The sequence below is a fragment of the Dendropsophus ebraccatus genome, chromosome 3 (assembly GCF_027789765.1).
Source record: "Dendropsophus ebraccatus isolate aDenEbr1 chromosome 3, aDenEbr1.pat, whole genome shotgun sequence".
Lineage (NCBI taxonomy): Eukaryota > Metazoa > Chordata > Amphibia > Anura > Hylidae > Dendropsophus > Dendropsophus ebraccatus.
This window is the reverse complement of record NC_091456.1, coordinates 6,373,990-6,398,846: the sequence shown is the minus strand read 5'-3', so window position 1 is coordinate 6,398,846 and position 24,857 is coordinate 6,373,990. Positions and strand designations below refer to the sequence as shown.

The 24,857-nt window shown below is 44.4% G+C and overlaps 1 protein-coding gene across 2 annotated transcripts in view; it reads left to right on the top strand.

The window, feature by feature from the left end:
* RNFT2 (ring finger protein, transmembrane 2) overlaps positions 1-19,459 on the top strand; it is a 46,553-nt gene extending 27,094 nt beyond the window's left edge. For both annotated transcript variants that reach the window (XM_069960753.1, XM_069960754.1), the window contains exons 7-10: positions 11,245-11,394; positions 12,026-12,091; positions 13,359-13,460; positions 18,353-19,459. In XM_069960753.1, the coding sequence (XP_069816854.1) occupies positions 11,245-11,394; positions 12,026-12,091; positions 13,359-13,460; positions 18,353-18,487 (453 nt within the window). In that variant the 3' untranslated portion in view covers positions 18,488-19,459. The remainder of the gene's footprint in view (positions 1-11,244; positions 11,395-12,025; positions 12,092-13,358; positions 13,461-18,352) is intronic.
* The last annotated feature ends 5,398 nt before the right edge of the window (positions 19,460-24,857 follow it).

Here is a 24,857-nt window from a genome sequence, read left to right as displayed (position 1 = left end):
ATCCCGGAGGAGCGATCTCCGTTTCTGAAGCCGGCCGGGGACCGCTCCAAGATGGCCCCGTCCCCGGCTCGGCACTCGTTTACTCCCGGCTGCAGCAGCCGGAAGTAAACGAGTGCCTATCTCATGGATCTCTGCAGCATATCTATACTGCAGAGATCTCTATGAGAGATCAAAGCACTTATACTAGAAGTCCCCTAGGGGGGAATAACCCTAACCCCAGGGGGGAATAACCCTAACCCCAGGGGGGGAATAACCCTAACCCCAGGGGGGGAATAACCCTAACCCCAGGGGGGGAATAACCCTAACCCCAGGGGGGGAATAACCCTAACCCCAGGGGGGGAATAACCCTAACCCCAGGGGGGGAATAACCCTAACCCCAGGGGGGGAATAACCCTAACCCCAGGGGGGGAATAACCCTAACCCCAGGGGGGGAATAACCCTAACCCCAGGGGGGGAATAACCCTAACCCCAGGGGGGAATAACCCTAACCCCAGGGGGGCTTCTAGTATAAGTGTAAAAGTAAAAAAAAAAGTGTTGTTGTCAATAAAAAGCCCCCTCCCCTAATAAAAGTCTGAATCACCCCCCCCTTTTCCCAGGTTATAAATAAAAGTAAACAAATAAATAAATAAACATGTTTGCTATCGCCGCGTGCGTAATCGCCCGAACTATTAATTAATCACATTCCTGATCTCGCACGGTAAACTGTGTGAGCGCAAAAAAATCCCAAAGTGCAAAATTGCCCATTTTTGGTCGCATCAAATCCAGAAAAATTGTAATAAAAAGCGATCAAAAAGTCGCATATGCGCAATCAAGGTACCGATAGAAAGAACACATCATGGCGCAAAAAATGACACCTGACACAGCCCCATAGACCAAAGGATAAAAGCGCTATAAGCCTGGGAATGGAGCGATTTTAAGTGACGTATATTTGTTGACAATGGTTTGAATTTTTTACAGGCCATCAGATACAATATAAGTTATACATGTTATATATCGTTGTAATCGTAACGACTTGAGGAACATATATAACAAGTCAGTTTTACCCCAGGGCGAATGGCGTAAAAACACATTTCCCCCTAATAAACAAAATGCTTTTTTTTTTTTTCAATTTCACCACACATTTATTTTTTTTCTGGTTTCGCAGTGTACTTTATGCAAAAATTCAAAATAAGGGCTCATGTGGGTTTCTAGGTGGAAAAATTGAAGTGCTATGGCCTTTTAAGCACAAGGAGGAAAAAATGAGAACGCAAAAATCGAAATTGGCTCTGTCTTTAAGGGGTTAAGGGGAATCTGTCAGCTCTAGATCTCATGTCAAGGAGGAGCTGCATCCTCCCTCACCCCTCCATGCCTTCACCGATTGATAGTCAAAGTAGCTGAGGAGGGAGGCGTGAATCCTGTTACTCAGCGCCGCCTCTTTGACATTTGACCTCTGAACATGACCTAGAGCTGATAAATTTGTGAATGTTGGGAATGTGTCTTGAGAAAATTATGTTTTGTATAAATAATGTTTGTATGGTAAACATTTTTAAAGAATTTTTGACATTGCCATTTTTTCTAATTTTCCATTTTCTATCTATATTATATAATAATCCTGATATCTTGCAGTTCTCATTCTCACCACTGGGGCTAAAACTAAGCTGAGACTTCCTGTTGTGTCTGTGGGGATAAGAGGAGGCTGCTGTAAAGTGATCTGTACAGCATTGCAGCGTCATGTGACACTAGTAGATAGAGGAGACAATAGCAGCTCCCTGTGGTATGACCTCTTCACAGGTCACAGAGCGCGCTCATTATTGTTTCACATTCATCTCAAGGGGACAGAGTCTGTCTATTGTTGTCTATGTCCATGAGTCTTGCTGTAAAGCATGTTACTAAATGCTGTTAAGAACAGCTGAGGCAAGATGGCCGCCCCTATAACAATATACAAGTAGTGAAATTATAAGAAAATTACACTTAAAATAGAAACAGATTAGAATAAAAGAACAAGTTTTAATATCTGACTCTAAAAGAAAATTTAGGCGGCACATTCCCTTTAAGGTGCCCCATATCTATTGGAAGAATAAAGCCTCTTATTAAATTTGGTGCGTATGTCATTGTCTGTGTGCCACAGCTGATTTCTGGTCCAATTTATGTCAGTCCTACTTGTAAATTATGCAGAGACCAGGCCCTCTCTTTTATTTTGAACAAGTGGAATGAGCAGAATAAAACTCTTTTTGTGGAGTAAGGACCTTGAAGTTTTTTGTTTGACATTATGAATACTCCCAACCAAACAGAAGACCGGCCGTCATTGTTACAACATCATTTGATTTTCCTTTTTTTTTTCTCGACTCCACTTAATCTTCTGACAAGTAGAATTTGTCCTTTAACTGGTTAAGGACAATAGAAATAAATGACTGCTTTTCTATGAGTTGTTCAATGATCCATGGACTTCCACTAAGAGACGTCCTTCACATGAAAATTGTCATCATTTTGGATACTTTTTTTTGTTATGCTTTATAGAAGATGATGAGTGTCGGGGAAAAAGCTGAGAAACTTGCATCAGAGAGAGTCGGGCATAGGGGTAATGCTGGCAGTCACAGTATACACTGCCCACAAGCTTTCAGTATATTGGGTGAATACAAAGAAGCATGGAGCTCAAGGACAGTCACTTGCTGGCTGCGCTTCATATTACTAAGCAGCAAACTAAACATAGTCCGTCTCTGTGTAGCTATATGGTGTACAAAACAAGTGAAATAGTAATGTTGTTTCTACCAGTCCGTTGTAGCTTTAAAGGGGTACTCTAAGCAAAACAAAAACACATAAAGAATGTATACTTACTGGTCCTTATGCTCCATTCCTCGAGTCAACAAGCTCCTGGACCCCCACTAGATATAATTTTCTCCCAGCTTCCTGCTACGTCACTGCCCGGGGGAAGTACGCGCTCAGCCAATCAGTGACTACAGCGGTGTCCTGCCCTGGTCATCCACTGGCTTAGCGAGGCATGCATCAGCCATGTTGCATAATGAAGCCGGCATGGACGGTGCTGCAGGGGCACAGGGACTGGTAAGTATAAATTCTTTATTATGTTCCTCCCGCCCCCTGCCCGCACAGTTGTTGTTTTTTTGTTTTTTTTTAAATTAAGAAACATACATTTAAATTGGTTATCTGTGACTTATTACTCTGAGGCCACACTCGATTCTCTACAGAAATGATAGCTACAGTAAGATAGTAAATGTTATATTGGTTTCTTCTTTAGAGGAATTTTTAAATCTCTTCTCAGTAAGTCTAGTGGGTGGTCCTATAGATAAAGAGCTGCAAGAAATTAAAGGAGAAGTCAGATGTTGAACCTTTTTTTTTTTTTTTTTTTTTTTTTTTTTTTTTTAAAGAGTCAGGGAGGAGGTGGCTGAATGTAACACCATGCACCTACCTCCCCGGCTCCAGTGCTGGGGTCCGCTGTCCTCCACTCTAGTTTCCAGTCCTGCGCTGAGCGGGGACCCGGGTCATGACCTGTCAGCCCTGCTCAGCCAGTCAGCGGCCGAGGCAGGACCCTGCATAGCATTTTCAGTTTCACCGTGTAAATATATATATTTTTTTTTTTTTGTTTCACATTTTATGGTAAAACGATGGATTTCATTAAAAGTAGAGTTGGTTCTGCAGGAAACAGAAGCTGGAAAATATAATGGGAGAAAGAAAAAACAGAAACACCAAAGAATATGGGAATAAGTTGTACCTTCCATCTGTTTTATTATCCCCATAGACCTAGTTCTTTTAGTGCCATAGTGCCCAGCATTGCCCGGTTGGCAGGACATCCGATGTGGGGTGGAAGCCGGCCTCCATTACCCAGCATGTCCTTTGCCTATTTCGCCTCACTTTTCAGTTAATATCTTCATGTATTTTGTCTTCCGGGACGGATCTGACTTTATTACCGAGCATTTGTTCTCCACCCATGTACACCAGTCTTTTTATATACTTTTAAAATCCCATTGTTTCCATGTTGTGTGTTCTCGGCATAGAGAACAATGGGGGGCTGAGGGTCTTATCTGCAGCTGGTAACCCACATGCGGACACTGATCTTTTCAGCTGGCCGCGGGTTCATGGTGCGCGATGCCCCGGCTCATTGGAACACACAGGGTTTGTTTGTTTTTTTCGCACCATGAGGAAATGGCTCATTGAATTACTAAGCAGACAATTTAGTAGCAAAATAATAGAGGTAGATTCATTTTAGCCACACAAACACATCTGGTCGGCACTCGATCACAATACCAACTTATTGGGTGCCACTAGCTGAGCGCGGAGGACAGTCACAGATGCTGTTTGATGATTAAAGGTTGGACGCGTCCAGGTTTCTGCATGGTGATTTTGGTGTCGCCCTTAGCCAACGTTTTGATTAATAAGTAGTCTTCAGCGGAGCTGCCAGCTGACCACATTTTGTTTGCACAGCGATTGTTTCCACTGGTACATCTTCATTTACACTGACGGGAAAGATGACCATCCGTCTTCCAATCATTTGTTATAGAGTTTTTACTGCAAAATAAATGAATTGTGACTCGTTACCTTCCAAACAGTGGAGTAACTATATCAGGTATAAAGATACTTTGTTGTGGTTGAAAAAAATTACTTAAATATTCTGTGCAGATTTTTCTAGGTTATAGCAGCAGCTGATGGTCATAGCCTGAAAGAAGGGAAGCCATATTGTATAGTGATGGAACAATATATCATGTGACATTTACAAATCCACAAATTGTGACCAAATTTTAGAAATTGATAGGTAAATGCGTAATGCTTTGACCTGTTTCACATGGTATATGACTAGAGAGTAGCATGAATACAGAAGCTTAAACTTAAATTTTTATTTTTTTCAGAAAGTTATGTAGATTTGTAATTCAAATAAAATATCCAGTCTTCCAGTACTTATCAGCTGTTGTATGTCCTGTAGAAAGTGGTGTATTCTCTCCAGTCTGACTGTCAGGAGCCTGTCGTGCTCTGCTCCCAGCACTGCCGGAGTGTGCGGCCAGTCTACTAGAAGCACTGACGGCATCCTTAGCTTCTTTCCACGGCCGGGGCTTCACCGTCCCCTCAGCCAAACGGCACATGTGTTTAGCATTGTGGTCATGCAGACTGGTGGCCAGCACCGCCAGTCAGCTCTGTGAGAGGGTTGGGGGCTGGAGTCTCAGCCCCAGTCACACCTAGGACTCCAGCCTCCATAAAACTACTCCCATCATCATGCCTTTGCCTGCAATAGAACCTCTTTGAGTGTGACTAAGCTAGCGTTGTATCCTGATTGTTTATTCCCTGGTTCCCTGATTCTGGCTTGACTTTCCGACTTCTGATTTTGTACTGCGATGACCAATAGATTTTGACCTGGCTAGCTGACCCTGCTGCTATTGTGTTTGTTTTCTCTTGTCCTTGTCTTAGAACAGCGACCAGTCTTCAGGTTGGGGCCCACTAGACTGGTGCGTTCATCTGCTTCCCCATTTATGTCCCTTCAGGATACTGTAACAGAATATAGCGGTTGTTTTTACACTACCGTATCGGCCTTACTGTGAGAGCCCATAACAAATCATGATATATGGCTTTTATGCGGCTTTCCTGTAAGACTCTATACGAGTTACCGTAGGTAATCTTTGCCGTAATTCACTCTATTAACCATACACTACTCATCGCACCATCTCGCCACTATCCTCCTAGATCTGCTGACGCTGAGTGTTTTTACGGAGCGCCTCTGTAACTATTTTCATAGATAATTCATACGGCCATCACTCAGCCCCACCACCACTAAAGCAGATCTCATTTATCCTTCAATTATTAAAAAGTCAAGTAAACTTTTGTTTCACCATTTGTAGCATTTTTGTTTTTTTCTCTGCACATTACGGCAACGACTAAAAGCTTTAATTGTTTTGTATTTTCCCATCATAGCGCTGGAACGGATAACCTCATTACTAGTAGACAACACGGGGTTAATCCCAATTCACAAGGAATTCTGTCACTTTTTTTATGCAATTTTTTTTTTTTTTACCTGTTTTATTTTTAGGCATTTTACTTTAATTGGGAATAGAGTTTTTTTATTCCGTTTCTGGGGACAATAGGAAAAGCTATTGATTGTGAGATGAGAATGTGCAGCAGTCAGCCCAACAGAGGGAGAGCGTGAGGCGAGAGACTGGTTCTATATGGAGCAAATTACCTAATGCTGCTGCTTTGTGATAGCAACCAGAGGGCCGAGGTGATTGGTGCAAATTTCAACCCTTTAACTTTTGCGCTGGCTGTGATTGATGCGAGTGGGGATTAGTGCAGCACGACCAGAACCATTACACCACCTAATGCATTCTCATTTGCTTTAGCTTTCCCCTATACCTGCCTTCATGTCCCCGGCTCCTGTGCTCTCAGTCACTATCACAGGCGAGCGAGGATTCCCTCTGTCCTCGTCCTCCTCCTCCTCCTCCACCCGCAGCTCTTCTTATCCTCCCCTATCTGTTTACATTAATTGAATGCAGGAGGAAGCTGCCGGTATGGAGGCCTGTGCTGTCCGCTCGCAGTTTAGTGTAAAACTATAAGGTATAAGTCAGGTCATAGAGAAAAGCTTGCGGTATGTAGAAATGAATAGATTAACCCCTTCCCTCCTGAGACAATTATCAGTTTCTACGCTTTTATTTTGTCCTCCTTTTTTACCTACAGGCCTTATTTTTTGAGACACCAATTATACTTTGCAATGACAGACTTTATTTTTCCATTAAATATGCTACAAAACCGGGGGGGGGGGGGGGGGGGGGGGGGGGGTTGTTGGGGGGAGAATATTTGTGCAGTGAAATTGAAAAAAAAAAAAAAAAAAAAAAGTTTTTTTTTTGGCTATTTTTTGTGTTGATGACGCCGTTTGCACAATGTAGAACTGACATGTTATCTATGTTCCTCAAGTCGGTACGATTACAATGATATCTAACTTGTGTAACTCCTCTTTTATTTGACTGCTTTTAAAAAATTAAAACCTTTTAAAAAAAAAAAACCTAAAAGTTCTTTAACCCCTTAAAGGTCAAAGCCAATTTTCGTTTTTGCGCTTTTGCTTTTTCCATTTTATGTTTAAAAGTCCATAGCGCTTGCATTTTTTCACCTAGAGACTTATATGAGTGCTTATTTTTTGCGAAACCAATTGTACTTTGCAATGACAGGCATTATTTTGCATAAAATATGCTGCGAAACCGGAAAAAAATCATTTGCGCTGTGAAATTGAAGAAAAAAAACAAATTTGTTTTGATTTCGGGGAGTTTTGCATTTACGCCGTTCGCCCTATGGTAAAACTGACTTGTTATATATGTTCCTCAAATCGTTACGATTACAATGATATATAACATGTATAACTTATATATCTGATGGCTTTTAAAAAATTCAAACCATTGTTAACAAATATATGTTTCTTACATTCGCTCCATTCCCAGGCTTATAGCGCTTTTATCCTTTGGTCTATGGGGCTGTGTCAGGTGTCATTTTTTGCGCCATGATGTGTTCTTTCTATCGGTACCTTGATTGTGCATATGCGACTTTTTGATCACTTTTTATTACATTTTTCTGGATTTGATGCGACCAAAAATGCGTAATTTTGCACTTTGGGATTTTTTGGCGCTGACTCGCAATTTGTTTATTTGTTTATTTATTAATTTATATTAAGAAAATGGGAAAAGGGGAGTGATTTGGACTTTTATTAGGGGAGGGGATTTTTTATTAATAAAAACACTTTTTTACTTCTTTTTTTTTTTTTTACATTAACTAGAAGTCCCCCTGGCGGCCTTATATATACACAGCAAAGATCCATTTGATCGGTGATAGATTGCTTTGGCCTGCTGCAGGCCATAGCAATCTATTGCCGAGCCGGGATCAGCGTCATTGCGACACTGAGGGACCCCGCTCTGAACACCCCCCCCCCCCCCCCCCCGCGGCACCATGACGTACCAGGTACGTCATGGGTCGCTAAGGGGTTAAATTGCTCTATTCCCAGCCTTATGACGCTTTTATTTGTTGGGCTATGTAAGGGGTGATTTTTTTTCCGCCATGATCTGTCCTTTCTATCGGTACCTTGGTTGCAATAACAAATATATTTATTTGGTTTATTTATTTATTTATATTTATAAAATAGAAAAAGGGGGGATTTAAAGTTTTATTAGGGGAGGGGATTTTCTATTAATGAAAAAACTTGAAGGGATCGCCCCTCCGTGATCGCAACGGGGGGGGGGGGGTGTATTCTCTCCCGTGCTCTCTGCTGCCACCTCTGTCCATGTCAGGAACTGTCCAGAGCAGGAGAGGGTTTTTTAAATAGAAGTAAATTACAAATCTATATAACTTGATTTGAAAGAAAAAGATTTGTGCCAGAGTACCCCTTTAAGATCTTCATTTCAATGAAACCTATGATTATAACTAGAACAGTAGCCGCTCCCTGTTGAAGCCACCTCGGACTGTAAGTGCCATCTGCGGGACCCCCTGCAATAATACCCAGAGATTATACAGAATAAGAAGGGCTTATGTCTGCATGCAAACAATAGGCTGAATTCCTGCATGGTAAGGAAGGGAAACATTCCCAAACATCTCCTGTGGGATGAATAATGATGGGGATGAGAACATATCTGCAGAACACTGGTGTGAACACTTGCCTCACGTGGTTAAAGAGATCACAACTGCTATGAGAATCCTGTTTTCCAGGTTTACAACCAACAGCTTGAAATCCACTGGCGGCATTACGATAAGTCGTATCACTTTAAGCCGGTTTTATTATTACTTGCTTCTCTTTATCCCTGGATTTTATTTTATTTTTTGAGGATGTGTGTCTCTCTCTCTGTCTATCTATCTATCTATCGATCTATATATATATATATATATATATATATATATATATATATATATATTAGGAAATTGAGTTTGTTATTAGACGCCTTCACTTAGTGGCGGCTTCAATAAAACATAATTTAATCTAATCTGCTGGTACCAGAGACATCCACAGCCTGGTACTCTGCGTCCCCTTCTGGTAAGGGAGCATTTCTGCTACCGTGTTGCCACAAAAATAAGACAGTGACTTAAATTAATTTTTGCTCCCAAAAATGCACTAGGTCCTATTTATAAGGGATGTCTTATATCTATGAAGAAGATTTCACATGTCACATGCATGGCAGGGACAGAGCTTGCATTATGGTGTCTTCTGGCCACCAGGGGGAGCTCACCACAGCACACTGGTACAGCACAGCAGGGACAGCGTACAGTATGGTGGCTTCTGGCCACCAGGGGGAGCTCACCCCAGCACACTCATACAGTACAGCAGGGACAGAGCGTAAAGTATGGTGGATTCCGGCTCACCACAGCACACTCATACAGCACAGCAGGGACAGCGTATGGAAGGGTGGCTGGCAACAGGATAATGGGAGACTGGGTGAAGCTCCACATCTAGTGGTAGGGGCAATGGGAATTGCAGCAGACAACGAGCCTTTTAATGCCTTGCCTGCACATTTACACTTGACGGTCGCGTAAGGGAACATTGGAGTTGGCTGCAGGTGACGGTCTTCATGTCCTGCATGCAGCTGCTCTGCAACGGACAGTGATGGTAGAAGACAACGGCGGCGGCTTAAAAGAATTCTAGCTGCATGCCCTGGTGTTCTGCTTGGTGGGCATGCTTCTAAATAAACACTTTGCTAGGTCTTACTGTCAGGGGAGGCCTTATATTTAGCAATTCAGCAAAACCTCCACTAGGTCTTATTTAGAGTATGAATGTATTTCTATTTACAGGTGAATCCACTGTTGCTATTAACATCATTGCTTCTATGGATACAAGAGCTTCTTTCTTCATTTCTAGCCCCTGAGATTTGTAATTTGATTGCAGATAATAGACGCTCCGAGAGCTTTATAACAAAGTCACCTGCTGGCGCCGGTATTCGGTAACAAAGGCTGAATCGGCAGGGCCTGTTACTTAGTCGATCTGACACCTACAGAGTAAAAAGTAAATGAAAACAATATCAGCGAGATGCTGTAAGCAGATGAGAATGTGATCGCACGCTCCCAGCCCACCGGAGGGGTAGTATGAGATCATAAGAATGCCAAAGCTCTGAGCAATGAGGCTTATTCCTAGCAGCGGGACTGTAAAATACAAGACATGCGGTATGATCTCACCTCGCCGCTTCCCTCAGCCTCTAAACACAGTCACAAACACACACACTCCTCCTCTTCCCGAGACCTCAGGGGATAGCCGGACTGCGAAGCATCTAATCCACGTCTGAGTCGTTAATCAGTGTAGCACACTCTCCGCTCCTTTCATCTGTAGCACAGCAGTATACGCCGTACACTACCCAGTGCCATAGCACACCTCCCTGCACTGGAGAGATTGAGGGCTCTTTCGGTGCCAGTTTCCTAAGATCTTAATGAGCTGATGTCGGCGTGTATACCCGGCACACATGCTCCTCAGTAATTGGTGCCATCATTAGTTCCCGAGCCAGAGGCCAGCATTAGGACATAGCCCCAGAGCCCATAGAGTCACAGGACTCATGAATAAGTAAACCGCGCAATTCTATTGTACTTCTAGGTGCTTTAAAGTGTCACACAGCTGTAATATTCAGTCCAGAGATGTTCTTTGTATTATTATTGTTATTCTGTATTTGCATCAGGTTTAGCGTTTCGTCGAGTGTATTAGGTATAGTCCTGATTAAGAGCTATGTTATGTGTAATAGCACTGACAGCGAGCGGGGGACGAGCAATCGAGCGCTATACTGACAGGTCGGGGCTTGCTTGCTCCTTTAAATGGAACCTTTCACCCCCCGTGCCGGGGTGAAGGCCGCCCGACCCCCGCTAGAGCCCCGGATACTTACCCCATCTCGCCAAGGTGAACAATTTCTCTTTGGTCTACAATATAACGATAATTGTTGTACGCGGAGAGTACGGTGTATGCGGAGAGTACGGTGTATGCTGAGAGTATGGTGTATGCGGAGAGTACGGTGTACGCCGAGAGTGCGGTGTACGCGGGGAGTACGGTGTATGCGGGGAGTACGGTGTACATAGAGAGCTGTATTGAAGCCTTTGTAGGTGGGAATCTGGTTACTATTCCAGCTGTATTAATGGTATTGATCTGTATTTTGCACTTCTGTGCCGTGTTCTGTAATCTTTAGATTAATTGTCCTGGACCTCTGAGCATTGCAATTCCTTATTATATATTCTCAGAAGACTCACTCTACCCAACAAAGTCCTGAAAGCCGCTGTGCTGGAGTCGGCCCTCTCTCTATCATTAACTGTTTAACTGTGTTTTTACAGGGCAAATTTTACCTGCTGATCGAGGAGCTGAGCCAACTTGTCCGCTCCCTGGTGCCCATCCAGCTGTGGTACAAGTACATCATAGGGGACGACCCCTCCAGCACCTACTTCTTGGGGAGCATCCTCATCATCCTCTACAGCCTGTGTAAGGTGAGTAGGACCTAGGCCTATAGAAAAACGCTTTAATCATGGAGGGCCCACAAAGAAGAAATATATAATGATCTCGTACTTTCATATTATAAGTCGAGGAATCTGAGCTAAATTATCGTTGGAAATAAAAGTAATAGTAAAGGATACCAGCAGCGTACCTTGCCGTTTGTCCACCTTACAGATGTCACATCTTAATGGCCAGATGGCTGAGCTTAAAGTGAATCTGTACCGCCAGTATTGTTTTGTTGTCTTCATCCAGGCTTGTCTGGTCTGTTTGTCTCCTGGGGCCGGTATTCAGGCTAAAAACAACTTTCATTGGGTGGCTCAGTGTCAATGAGGTGGGGCCTAGACCATTCGTGCCCTAGGCCTGCAGCCACTCTCTCCCACCTTTTTCCGCATGCCTCTGAGCTGAATCTTTAGGAAGAAGGATGATCACCCCATTGGCGTCATGCCATTGTAATACCAACCCCAGGAGACAGACAGACCCTGGGACCAGACATGCCTCGATGGAGACAACAAAACTATATCGGTGGTTTAGGAGGGGGGGGCTGCCCGGTGATACAGATTCACGTTAAAAGATGTCACAAAGTTACCATACCTCAGATTTCAAGAGTATCTTTCTCTCTTCTAGTCATTTGACATTTGCGGTCGTATTGGAGGATTAAGGAAAGCCTTGAGGACTCTCTGCCACCCGCAGGTAATGTGCAGCTTAAACAACTGTTGTATCAGACCTAAAGGAGCATGAAATAGGTATTCTTGTATAAAAAGAATTATATGTTGCTGAGTCTGGGTAAAAAAACGGGGGATACTCACCTACCCTGATCTCATCTCATCATGAAAGTACAGAAGAGATGAGCAGTGGGGTATTTGTAGTCCTTGGACTGGGGATCAATGGAGGACTAGGGCAGGTAAGTATGACGTGTTTTTTTGTTTTTTTACTTTCCCCAGACTCCACATAATAAATAAGGAATTGTATACTTCCCATCATACTCGCCTCCTCTGAGTAATCTAACCTGCTAACCAGTTTGCAGCAAAGTCCGCTACAATTCCTGGTATTTTGTAGGGGTTTATATACTTGCAGTGAAATTTTCATCCCGCTGTAGGTAAACTGAATCCCCCGTAACGGGAATCACAACAGATTTCGGTACGGAACTCGCATCGTCAAATCCACTGCAATTCGGGTACATGGCTACTACTTTCCCACGTCTGATCAGTCAGAATTAGGAGCTGCAGCTCTAGTCCTACTACTTAACAAGTTATTGGGACTTCTGCCCATTGGTTCTTGGAATTGAAAGTCCTAGTGGTCAGAATTAAGTCTTAATGGGCTTTTACAGGGGCCGATTATGGGCCAGGAGTGTTGCTGGAAACAGTGATAATACGAGGAGCAGGAAAACGCCCGATGAAAACACATCCTTCAGGCGGCTTCACAATGTATTATTATTGGCCACACATCCTCCTGTGTAAAGAGTTATATGTGAGACCAAAGGGAAACTGACAGTGCATGTATATGTATATATATATATATATATATATATATATATATATATATATATATATATAAATATGATCAGCACTCGTTTGCATCCTTGCACAGCCCAACATCGGCCTGTGTGAAAAAGACTTTCAGTGGTCGGACATTTACTGGTTATGAAGTAATTCTGTATCCCAGTGATGAGATGATGGGAGGACATCACATATATCAGTTCTGTCTGGCCATTATATAGGACACTGCTGCAGGGAAATATATATTCATATACATATATATATAATATGTGTGTGTGTGTGTGTTGATGCAGATGCTTTCATAGGGCTGTGTAACTGATTATCCGATACTGACCTGACTCGTGTTGGCAATAAATGACACTATATAATAGGATCAGTGTATAGGATGCATAGTTACTGATCACTCTCTATTGAGTAGAACTTTCCTGTAATGTTCATCTCTTCATCTTCTCTCTCTACAGAAGTACGGTGTCCGTGCCAGCAGCCAGCAGTGCTCTGAAGCCGGCGATCTATGCGCCATTTGTCAGGCAGATTTCAAAGATCCCATTATCCTAATATGTCAGGTAACATTGTCACCATTACTTTCCATGAAGATTTACTCAGTAGATGACATCTGATTTCAGCGTTCCATCACTTAGGTGTATGTGTGTTATAATTTACTCATTGCAGCGTGATGTGAGCTCGGAGTCTGGCACAGACCCCTCTACCTATATATGGAGATATCAGTCAGGGGGGAGGGGTCAGACCAGGGGCGTAGCTAGGGGTTCAGTCTAGGGGGGGCGAGCAAGTCTGAGTGGGCCCCCAACCGACTAAGTTACCCATAGGGAACCTCAGCAGAAGACACTGCTTTCCAAATAATAAAGGAAATATTTAACTACATTACTCATAGAGAACAGGGACTGAGAGCAGTGTAAAAGGCTTTCTACTTTTCACATATACGGCCATGTAAAATTTAAAGGGGTTATGCAAGATAAAAGAACCATAGCTGCTTTGTTGGGTGACCTCCATCATACTGAGTATTAGATGCTGGGAAAGCAGGGTGACCTCCATCATACTGAGTATTAGATTCTGGGAAAGCTGGGTGACCCCATTATACTGAGTACAAGATGCTGGAAATGACCAACATCATAAGGGGTGTAGTAATGAGGTATAGTGGATAAGGGGTGTAGTAGTGAGGTATAGTGGATAAGGGGTGTAGTAGTGAGGTATAGTGGATGAGGGGTGTAGTAGTGAGGTATAGTGGATGAGGGGTGTAGTAGTGAGGTATAGTGGATAAGGGGTGTAGTAGTGAGGTATAGTGGATAAGGGGTGTAGTAGTGAGGTATAGTGGATAAGGGGTGTAGTAGTGAGGTATAGTGGATAAGGGGTGTAGTAGTGAGGTATAGTGGATGAGGGGTGTAGTAGTGAGGTATAGTGGATAAGGGGTGTAGTAGTGAGGTATAGTGGATAAGGGGTGTAGTAGTGAGGTATAGTGGATAAGGGGTGTAGTAGTGAGGTATAGTGGATAAGGGGTGTAGTAGTGAGGTATAGTGGATAAGGGGTGTAGTAGTGAGGTATAGTGGATAAGGGGTGTAGTAGTGAGGTATAGTGGATAAGGGTTGTAGTAGTAGTATAGGTAGATATGAGGGGTGTAGTAGTGGAGGTGTAGTGGATGAGGGGTTTAGTAGTGGAGGTATAGTGGATAAGGGGTGTAGTAGTGAGGTATAGTGGATAAGGGGTGTAGTAGTGAGGTATAGTGGATAAGGGGTGTAGTAATGAGGTATAGTGGATAAGGGGTGTAGTAGTGAGGTATAGTGGATAAGGGTTGTAGTAGTAGTATAGGTAGATATGAGGGGTGTAGTAGTGGAGGTATAGTGGATAAGGGGTGTAGTAGTGAGGTATAGTGGATGAGGGGTGTAGTAGTGAGGTATAGTGGGTGAGGGGTGTAGTAGTGAAGGTATAGTGGATAAGGGGTGTAGTAGTGGAGGTGTAGTGGATGAGGGTGTAGTAGTGGAGGTGTAGTGGATGAGGGGTGTAGTAGTGGAGGTATAGTGGATAAGGGGTGTAGTAGTGGAGTTGTAGTGGATGAGGGGTGTAGTAGTGGAGGTATAGTGGATGAGGGGTGTAGTAGTGAGGTATAGTGGATGAGGGGTGTAGTAGTGAAGGTATAGTGGATGAGGGGTGTAGTAGTGGAGGTGTAGTGGATGAGGGGTGTAGTAGTGGAGGTGTAGTGGATGAGGGGTGTAGTAGTGGAGGTATAGTGGATGAGGGGTGTAGTAGTGAGGTATAGTGGATGAGGGGTGTAGTAGTGAAGGTATAGTGGATAAGGGGTGTAGTAGTGGAGGTGTAGTGGATGAGGGGTGTAGTAGTGAGGTATAGTGGATGAGGGGTGTAGTAGTGAGGTATAGTGGATGAGGGGTGTAGTAGTGAAAGTATAGTGGATAAGGGGTGTAGTAGTGGAGGTATAGTGGATGAGGGGTGTAGTAGTGGAGGTGTAGTGGATGAGGGGTGTAGTAGTGAGGTATAGTGGATGAGGGGTGTAGTAGTGAGGTATAGTGGATAAGGGGTGTAGTAGTGAGGTATAGTGGATAAGGGGTGTAGTAGTGAGGTATAGTGGATAAGGGGTGTAGTAGTGAGGTATAGTGGATGAGGGGTGTAGTAGTGTAGGTAGATATGGGGGGTTTAGTAGTGGAGGGGACAGGGCACACACCTTCCAGTTAGCTCTAATGTGTGTCGGCTCTCTGCATAAGTGAAAGTGAAAGTAAGGGATTGTGCTGTGCAGCCGTCCCCTAGTGAGGCAAAGAGTCTGCTGCCTGAGGCACAAAGCTCATTCTATCTCATGGCAGAAGCAGCAGTTACCAGGTGAACACATGGCAGACCCTCTTCTTACCACCCGCCCGCCATTTTTTCCACTAATACAGCAGGTATACACACCCCAAGCTGCATCCCCCCAGTAGCCTGTAACTCCAAATTAGGTCCCCGTCATTTGGCCAGACCAGCACATCACACCCCACACCTCCTCTCCCCCCAGAAAAAGAAAGGACGCCATAATTACCTGCAACACAGTACTGTCACAGTCAGCCTCAGGAGTCAGCTCACTCCCTGAGTCTCTTCTCTGTGTGTGTGACTCAAGTGCAGGGGGAAGGGAGCGGCCTCTTGTGGCTGGAGGCGGAATTGCTCTGCCTCCGGCCACAGGAGTGATTACATGGCCAGGCTCAGCATCCAGCAGCTGAGTGCCGTCCCAAGAGAACTTGCCGGATGCCGGGGGACCCAATTCAGCGAAAAATCTCTGGAGATCACAGTGGGCCCCTGCCAGAGTGGGCCCGGGGGCGGCCGCCCACCCTGCCCCCTATCAAATATCGCTACTGGGTCAGACTCCTCACAGCAGTCACATGACACTGCAATAAAGGATTTGTAAATTTTACAAAACTAAAACATATTCCCATATGAATGACACCAGTAAAGGGAGCCTGTTTGACATTACTTTAGACGACTGTTATCTACAGGGAAAGTTGTAGCTGATCATTGAGGTACACAGCCAAGGCATCCAGATGTAAGCCACGTAAGAAGCCGGAAGCCTTGGCTCCGTACATCATGTAGTGGCCACCTCGGGTTACTGCAGCACGACTCTCCGACTATTAGCTATTGATGATCTATCCTGTTATTAGACACTAAACCTTCCCTGGAAACCCCCTTTATTCTGTAGAGTATGACATCCTGGAGAACGATGCCATAAGACTGTGTTATACCGTGCCATGATCTGGGGCTGTGTTTCAGGTCCTGTTTGTGGGGTGCTCCTCTGTCATTTGGCATGATTGGTTTTCCATGTTATGCCGACCACTGCTCCCCACATCCACCTAAAAGATCCCGTCCAGCAGAACAACATTGTCCATGTGAAACGATCAGCCCAATATAGTGCACAGTATAAAGCTTCTGTGCAGCCCGTGGCACGTACCAGCAGCGGCTGCAGCAGAAGGTATATACCAGAGAAAATGAAGTTTTAATCTGCTGACGCGTGGCAGGCGGAGGTGGGCAGGTATAAAGCTTCTGCTGCAGCCGCTGCCGGTATGTGCCACAGAGCTTTATTCTGTGCTCTAGGGAACCAAATTTGCCCAATTGGGCTGATCGGTTCCTTTAAAGCGACTTTGTACCCACAATCTGAACCCCCCCTCTCCTTGTACCTTCGGATAGCTGCTTTTAATCAAAGCTCTGTCCTGGGGTCCGTTCGGCAGGTGATGCAGTTATAGTCCTAAAAAAAAAAAACTTTTACGCTTGCAGCCCTGTGTCACATAGGCGTGGCCTCGAGTGTCTGTGCCCTAGCCCTGTACTGCCTCTTCGTCCCTCCTCCCTACCCTCCTCATCATTACGAATGCCCCAGGCAGGGTTTCTCCTAATTTTCACTGTGCACAGGTGCCTTAACGACAAGCACCTGTGCAGTGTTCAGACAAGTGGTGAATAGGAGAAATCCTGCCTGGAGCGTTCCTAATGATGAAGAGGGCGGGGAGGAGGGACGGAGAGGCGGTGCAGGCCTAGGGCACAGACACTCTAGGCCACATCAATTTGACACAGGGCTGCAAGTTTAAAAGTTGTTTGTTAGGACGATAACTGCATCACCTGCCGAACGGACCCCAGGACAGATCTTGGATTAAAAGCAGCTATCCGACGGTACAAGAGGTTTGGGGGCATCAGATTGTGGGAACAGAGTCACTTTAAAGGGGTTCTTCTGGGGATAAAAAAAGTTTTCAGATCAAATGGTACCAGAAAGTTGTACAGATCTGTAAATTACTTCTATTTAAAAATCTCCAGTCTTCCAGTACTTATCAGCTGCTGTATGTCCTATAGGAAGTGATATATTCTCTCCAGTCTGACACAGTGCTCTCTGCTGCCACCTCTGTCCATGTCAGGAACTGCCCAGAGCAGCAGGAAATACCCATAAAAAAAAAACTCTCCTGCTCTGGACAGTTCCTGACATGGACAGAGGTGGCAGCAGAGAGCGCTGTGTCAGACTGGAGAGAATACATCACTTCCTGCAGGACATACAGCAGCTGATAAGTACTGGAAGACTGGAGCTTTTTAGGAGCAAATTACAAATCGATATAACTAGTATATACCAGTTGATTTTTTATTTTTTTTTTAGTCCTTTGGTCTGAGATGGTATATCAAGAGTTACAGGCAAATCCGTATCCACTCCTACAAGTCACTTAAACCATAACTCTCAGTAATGTTAAAGTATTTTCATTTTTACGAGGACATTAAGTGATTAGAATGTGCGATTGTGTTGTAAATCTGGACAGCTTCATGTACAGGAGATATTATTATATATATATATATATATATATATATATATATATATATATATATATATATTATATTCATGATTTTTCTTCTACTCTTTGATAACTTATTGTTACATGGAGGATTTGTGAATTTACTTTCACTGACGTTTGGGCGGTGTTTTTCTCTTCCTGTCTGGCAGCACGTGTTCTGTGAGGAGTGCCTGTGCCTTTGGTTTGACAGAGAGAGAACGTGTCCCCTTTGCCGCTCTGTAGCGGTGGAAACACTCCGCCTGTGGAAGGACGGCTCCACCTCTGCCCACTTCCAAGTATACTGACAGCGGGTGGACCAAGCTTATACCCACCGTATACCCACCAGTGTTGACCACGTCCAAGCATCGTGTGATCCTGAATCCTTCTATGTCTTTATTCTTACCTCTATTTCCATTCCGGTGAAGAAGATGGAGGCGTTCTGTGCAGATGCGGCTTCATCGTTGCTGGTGTAAAGTGGTTGATGAATAGGATGGGGTTAAAGGAGAAGTCCCACCACATTTAAGAAAGTGAGGGGGGGGGAATAAAGAACCTAAACTTACCCGTCCTCATGCCTCATAGCACCGCTGTTCGGGTCCTGCTCACGGCCGCTGGAAGTAATTTTCATCTGGAAACCGGGTAGGTCATGTACCTGGCTCTTACAGCTGCAATTGCCTGCTCAGCCAGTTATTGACTGGGGTGGTGTCCGGCCTCAGTCACTGATTGGCTGAGCAGGCAGCCACTCAGCCATATGTGATGTTGCAGCTAGCAGAGCTGCAGGTCACCGGCGGCCAAAAGCGGGAGCGGCGCTGCGAGGCAGGAGGACGGGTGAATTTAGGATGTTTATTATTTTCTATTTTCTTTTTTTTTCTATTTGTCGGGACTTCTCTTTTAAATCCCCAAATCCTATATTGTGGAAGTGTATATAAACATCCTAGACCAAGAAATACACGCGTCTGTGTTATATCCTGACAATCTCCTCACTCCGAAGTGACTAGAATTATAGTGGTTACTAGACTGATTATATTTAGTAGGAATATTATCTGTTCAATACAGGACTAAAATACTGTAACCACCAAATTAACGGAAACCAAGAACCGGGGAAAGAATTTACTGTCAAAACTTATTACAACAAATAATAAAGTCTGGAAAGCCCAAATGGCGAATGTACATATAAATAATCATACAGGGGACACATCACGTGGAACATCTGGAATTGTCGGGTACAGAGGGGTCAAGTAGGAGCCAAATCTCGATTTATACCACCCAGGAGACATCGGGGGAGTGCAAGCCAACAGGAGGTAGCCACACCCCCACATATAACAGAAGGTAGCCACACACCCCACATATAACAGGAGGTAGCCACACCCCCCACATATAACAGGAGGCAGCCACACCCCCACATATAACAGGAGGTAGCCACACACCCCACATACAACAGGAGGTAGCCACACCCCCAACATACAACAGGAGGTAGCCACACCCCCACATACAACAGGAGGTAGCCACACCCCCAACATACAACAGGAGGTAGCCACACCCCCAACATACAACAGGAGGTAGCCACACCCCCAACATACAACAGGAGGTAGCCACACACCACACATACAACAGGAGGTAGCCACCCTCCCCCCACCCCCACACACACACACATATAACAGGAGGTAGCCACACACCCCACATGCAACAGGAGGTTGCCACACACCACACGTACAACAGGAGGTAGCCACACCCCCAACATACAACAGGAGGTAGCCACACCCCCACATACAACAGGAGGCAGCCACACACCCCACATACAACAGGAGGTAGCCACACACCCCACATACAACAGGAGGTAACCACCCCCGCCCCCACATACAACAGGAGGTAGCCACACCCCCCACATATAACAGGAGGTAGCCACACCCCCAACATACAACAGAAGGTAACCACCCCCCCACATATAACAGGAGGTAGCCGCACCCCCACATACAACAGGAGGTAGCCACACACCCCAGAAAAAAAGCAAAAATTGGCAGCACCCCTCTGCCTTTGTTCACACTGTAGGTATATACAGTGAGCACTTGCACCTGTAGGTTGCTGTTGCACCTTCTGTTTTTTTTGTCTTTACTTAAAGTGACACTGTCCCCCCCTATTTGCATTCTGACTGCTCTCCACAGGTGTTTAGAGTAAATGTTACAGCTTTTATTACTTATTTTATATCACACCTCATGGTGCTTGTTCTGGTAAAAAGTTTTTTATATCACCTGTGGATTGGTATATGTGGGTGGGGCCTCGCAGCCTTTGTGCCACATCGCTCCGCCCCTAGCGCCACTTAGCCCCACCCCCATCAGTGACGTCATTGCCACATAGGCCCCGCCCCCTTACCGGCCATTGGTGTGGGACAATCTAGGGGGGTGGGGCCTATGTGGCAATGACGTCACAGACGGGGTTAAGTGGCACTAGGGGCAGAGCGATGTGGCACAAAGGCCGCGAGGCCCCGCCCACATATACCAATCCACAGGTGATAAAAACGACTTTTTACTTTTTACCAGAACAAGCACCATGAGGTGTGATATAAAATAAGTGATGAAAGCTGCAACATTTACCCTTTACACCTGTGGAGAGCAGTCAGACTGCAAATAGGGGGAGACAGTGTCACTTTAAGCCACATGCAGCATGCAACCTACAGTGTGAACAGAGGCATAGGGGTGCTGTCAATTTGTGCTTTTTAACATACTACATACTGCAGTATCGGCGGGCTAAACGTGAGAGACATTGGCCGTCGTTTGACACGTCCGTTCAGTATTCTCTTACCTTGAGGACCAGTATTTTTCTGTTTTGTCCATTTTCTTGACGCATTGGGTGTTGTGTTCTTACCAGTCAATCTCAGTAACAGAGAATTCTAGGTTTTAGTTGAGCTGCACCAACTTGTTACGTTCTAATTCCCAATTATATTTGCTGTTCTGTTTCCTGGATAGCCGATTCAGATCAGATACTATTCTTAGGGCGGCTTCACACTGCCTTAAAATATTAGAAAAACTCCAATAAAAACGCTAGCCGCCAGATGTTAGCTGGAGGTCAATGGAAGTGTATGATTCCCCTTACACACATGATAATTACACAGACAAAAAGTGTGTGTGAGGGTGTCCTCAGATTGGCCAAGTGGAGGTCTAAACCTATATGTAAGGGATAAGGGTAAATGAAGAGGTTGTTTAAAGGGGTATTCCACTCAAACTTATCATATATTGCTGCCCATCAATTCCTTTCATTATCTTCCTTATTCAGTCTCCTTCCCTCAGTTCTGCGCTACTGCTTTCTGCTGAAGACACAAAAATCTGTGTGTGAGCTTTTCTCTCTGTCTCTCCCTCCCGTTTGAGACGGCTGATGTAAACAAGTCCCTGGCAGGCTTTATCTGCAACATTGTAGCTTCTTTGTAATGCTGTGAAGGTTAATCACAGTGACCTCAGAATAACCCTCCGAGCATTACAAAGAGGGGGACATGGTAAGTGGAATATCCCTTTAAACCATGAGCCCCATTCTAACCAGGACAAGTGTGCCCCTTAAGGTCCACAACCACATGTTCTAACATGCAGCCCCTGTAAAAGGACATAGTATCAAAAGATTCCGGCAGAGTAAGAATAGAATATCAGATATTCCAGAGAATCCGTGGACGTCAATAGCGATTACATCTGTCATTAATTCATTGTACATTATCATTAGGCCTAAAAGTTTCATTCATTTCATTTTGTTAGAGATTGTATGGAAACTTCATCAGGGGGCGATGAATCCTTCATCAAGGGGCGATGAATCCGGAGTCACTTACTGCTGAAGCTCCGCACTGTCTGCTCATCGGGTATCATGGAGGAGAGCAATGGTTTATTAGAAGTTTCCCGTATGTTTTGTGAATGTTATGAAAAGCTTCGGGCTGCATCTCTATTCTCTCGGATTTTGGCGTTCTTCCAGCGTCGGATTGTTTGCTATAGGCGACACCAGCGCTTTTAACGCTATTTAGACATCAAGGATGTTTATGAAATTGGTTTGAAAAGCTTTTTCTGAAGCGAACGTAAATCTGATTTGTAGCCACGTCTAAAATGTGTTTAGTAACAAATTGCTGGAGGGAAAACTAAAGAAGACCCCTAAGGTTACTATTATACAGGGGGGGGTTATTTATTGGTACTGAGAGATTTCAGCACTTAAAGGAGAATCCAGGGACATTTTTTTTTCAAAAGAGCCGGGGAGGAGGTGGCTGAACATAACAACATGCACTTACCTCCCCGGCTCCAGCACTGGGGTCCGCTGACTGACACATCACGGCCCAAATCCCCACGAAGCAGCCGGGGGACCGTGAACCGGAGTGAAGGACGGAATTGTTGAATCCAATTTCAGATGGACTAAGAAGTTTCCTGCTTCATCCTATAATGTTGACTGTAAAGTTTGGTGCCGGAGAAAGGATGACTTTAGGTTCACACAATGTTTTTTTTAAGGCGAATTATCAAAATGCAGAGGTTTTTTTGTGTTTTCGTGTCAAAAACATTGGGGGACATTTATATTAGGTCCAGTCTCCAATTTTCCAATCTACACCTGAGCAGGACAGTTCCTGACATGGACAGAGATAGCAGCAGAGAGCACTGTGTCAACATGTGAACCCCCCCCCCTCCTGGAGACTAACAATTCTTTCCATACTTGTTATCACCTTATCAGTCTCCTTCCTCCAGTTCTCAGCTGCCACTTTCTGATGAAGACACAGAATACCACGTGGGAGCGTTTTTCTCTGTCTCCCTTCCCCCACCTCCCTTTTAAGATGGCTTATGTAAACAGTGTTCCCGATCTGCTGTTTCTGCAATCTGTAATGCCAGGAGGATTAAAGGGGAACTCGGGATAAGAAAAACTTGTTTTCTATTAAAAGTACATTAAAAGTTATATAGATGTGTCTATATAATGTATTACTGTATCTGTGCGGTTCTGTCATACTGGTAGCTGATAGGAAATACAGGAAGTAAAAAAATGCTCCTGCTCTTTCTGCTATCCCCCCTTAGGAGACAAATCTTCCATGCCTCTGTCTCACATTGTGTGTGTTTGCTGAGCACAGGCTGATGATGCAGACAGGGGGCAGGGCGTGATGTCACAGGAGGCGGGACTGGATCACCCAATCCCCTAAGTGATTCACCATCTCTGACCGAACAGAAGCAGCTGCTGCACAAATTTTACTGAGTGTAATGGGTGGGGGCTGTGATAGTCATATGAGGGAAAGCATTGCATTCTGGGAAATGCCAAACCAGAAAGAACAGAAACACAAAACAGAGCAAAACCCCCCCAAACAAAAGGATTTTTGGTAGTTTCAAAACTGGGATAGACAGGTAAGTAATGCGTTATGCTTCTGCAGAAGTTTCTTTTTTTTTACCTCTACCTGGAGTTCTCCTTTAATTACAGTGAAGTCAACAGCAACTTGACCTAAGAGTAACCCTCTCAGCATCACAGAGTGCAGAGACGGCCGGCCAGGGACACTGTTTACATAAGAAATCTCGGAAGGGGAGGTCTTTTTTTGCCACCTTCTAAACCGACAAAATCTTTTGTGAGTAAACTCCAAAATATGAGACTATATAATCAATATGTCACTATATAGAAAACTTTTTTGTTTGTTTCCTCTGTTTTTTTTTTCTTAGCCATCACGACTGAAAAACTTTTTGGCTTTTTTTTTCATGTAATTTTCCGGCAATTTGTATCGGGTGACTGACAGGCTAGCGTTTACCTTGTATGTCACATAGCGAGGGTCTGTTTCTCAATATACTATACAGAATTATGTTTTTTTTCTATTATGATACAGAAAGTTTCCCTAGCTGAGAGGAGAATAGACAGGTTGATCTTTTTAAGGACAAATTGATCAATTATCTTTTTTTAAAAAAAGGTATTTTATTGTATTTTAATTTTTTTTTACATTTATCATAAAACAGGCAGAGGAATTGTATCCAAAAGATCCTTTCCTATTATCATTGCACAGAGAAAACGAAACCAGCCAAATAGTCATATAAACCCATTGAGTAGTGCGCTTGTAGATATAATAAGAGGTTTGCTTCCCGTTACCGAGCCTCCATTATAACATCCTTTGTACGGCTGACAGCAGAATAATCGGAGGCCTTTGTTGCCTTCTTCAGCTTTCGCCCCCAATTGGATTCTTTTCCTCTCCGATTGTAATTTAATAAAATAGAAAGTTGTATCTGAAAGAAGTGAAGCTCCGAACGGAAATCATGTCACCAGAAAAATTACATTCAGGACCCTCGATATAATTCTCAGAATATAATTGCCGCTCAGGCGGTCTATCTTACATTCCTGTAGAGCGTTCTACCCTATTAGCCGCCAAGAACTCAAAGGTATTCATCACTTAAAGGGGAACTATCAGCAGGATAGACGAATCTAACCTGACGATAGCCCCCTAATGTGCACAGGGTGCCGAGGAGGAAGGAGTTTGTCTTACCTTCCTCCTCGATGCTGTTCCCGTGCAATTAGTAGTTGAATCCACGGCCCGGAGCACCATTAGGAGCTCTGCCCTGCCCCCAACATGCTGATCCCCCTACTCCATCGATTATCATTAGAAGAAGTGGGCCGGCTCTTCACAGTGGGGGCGGGGCAGTGCTCCTAACGGTGCTCCGAGCCTTGGATTCAACTACTGACAGCACAGGAATGGCGCCACTGAGG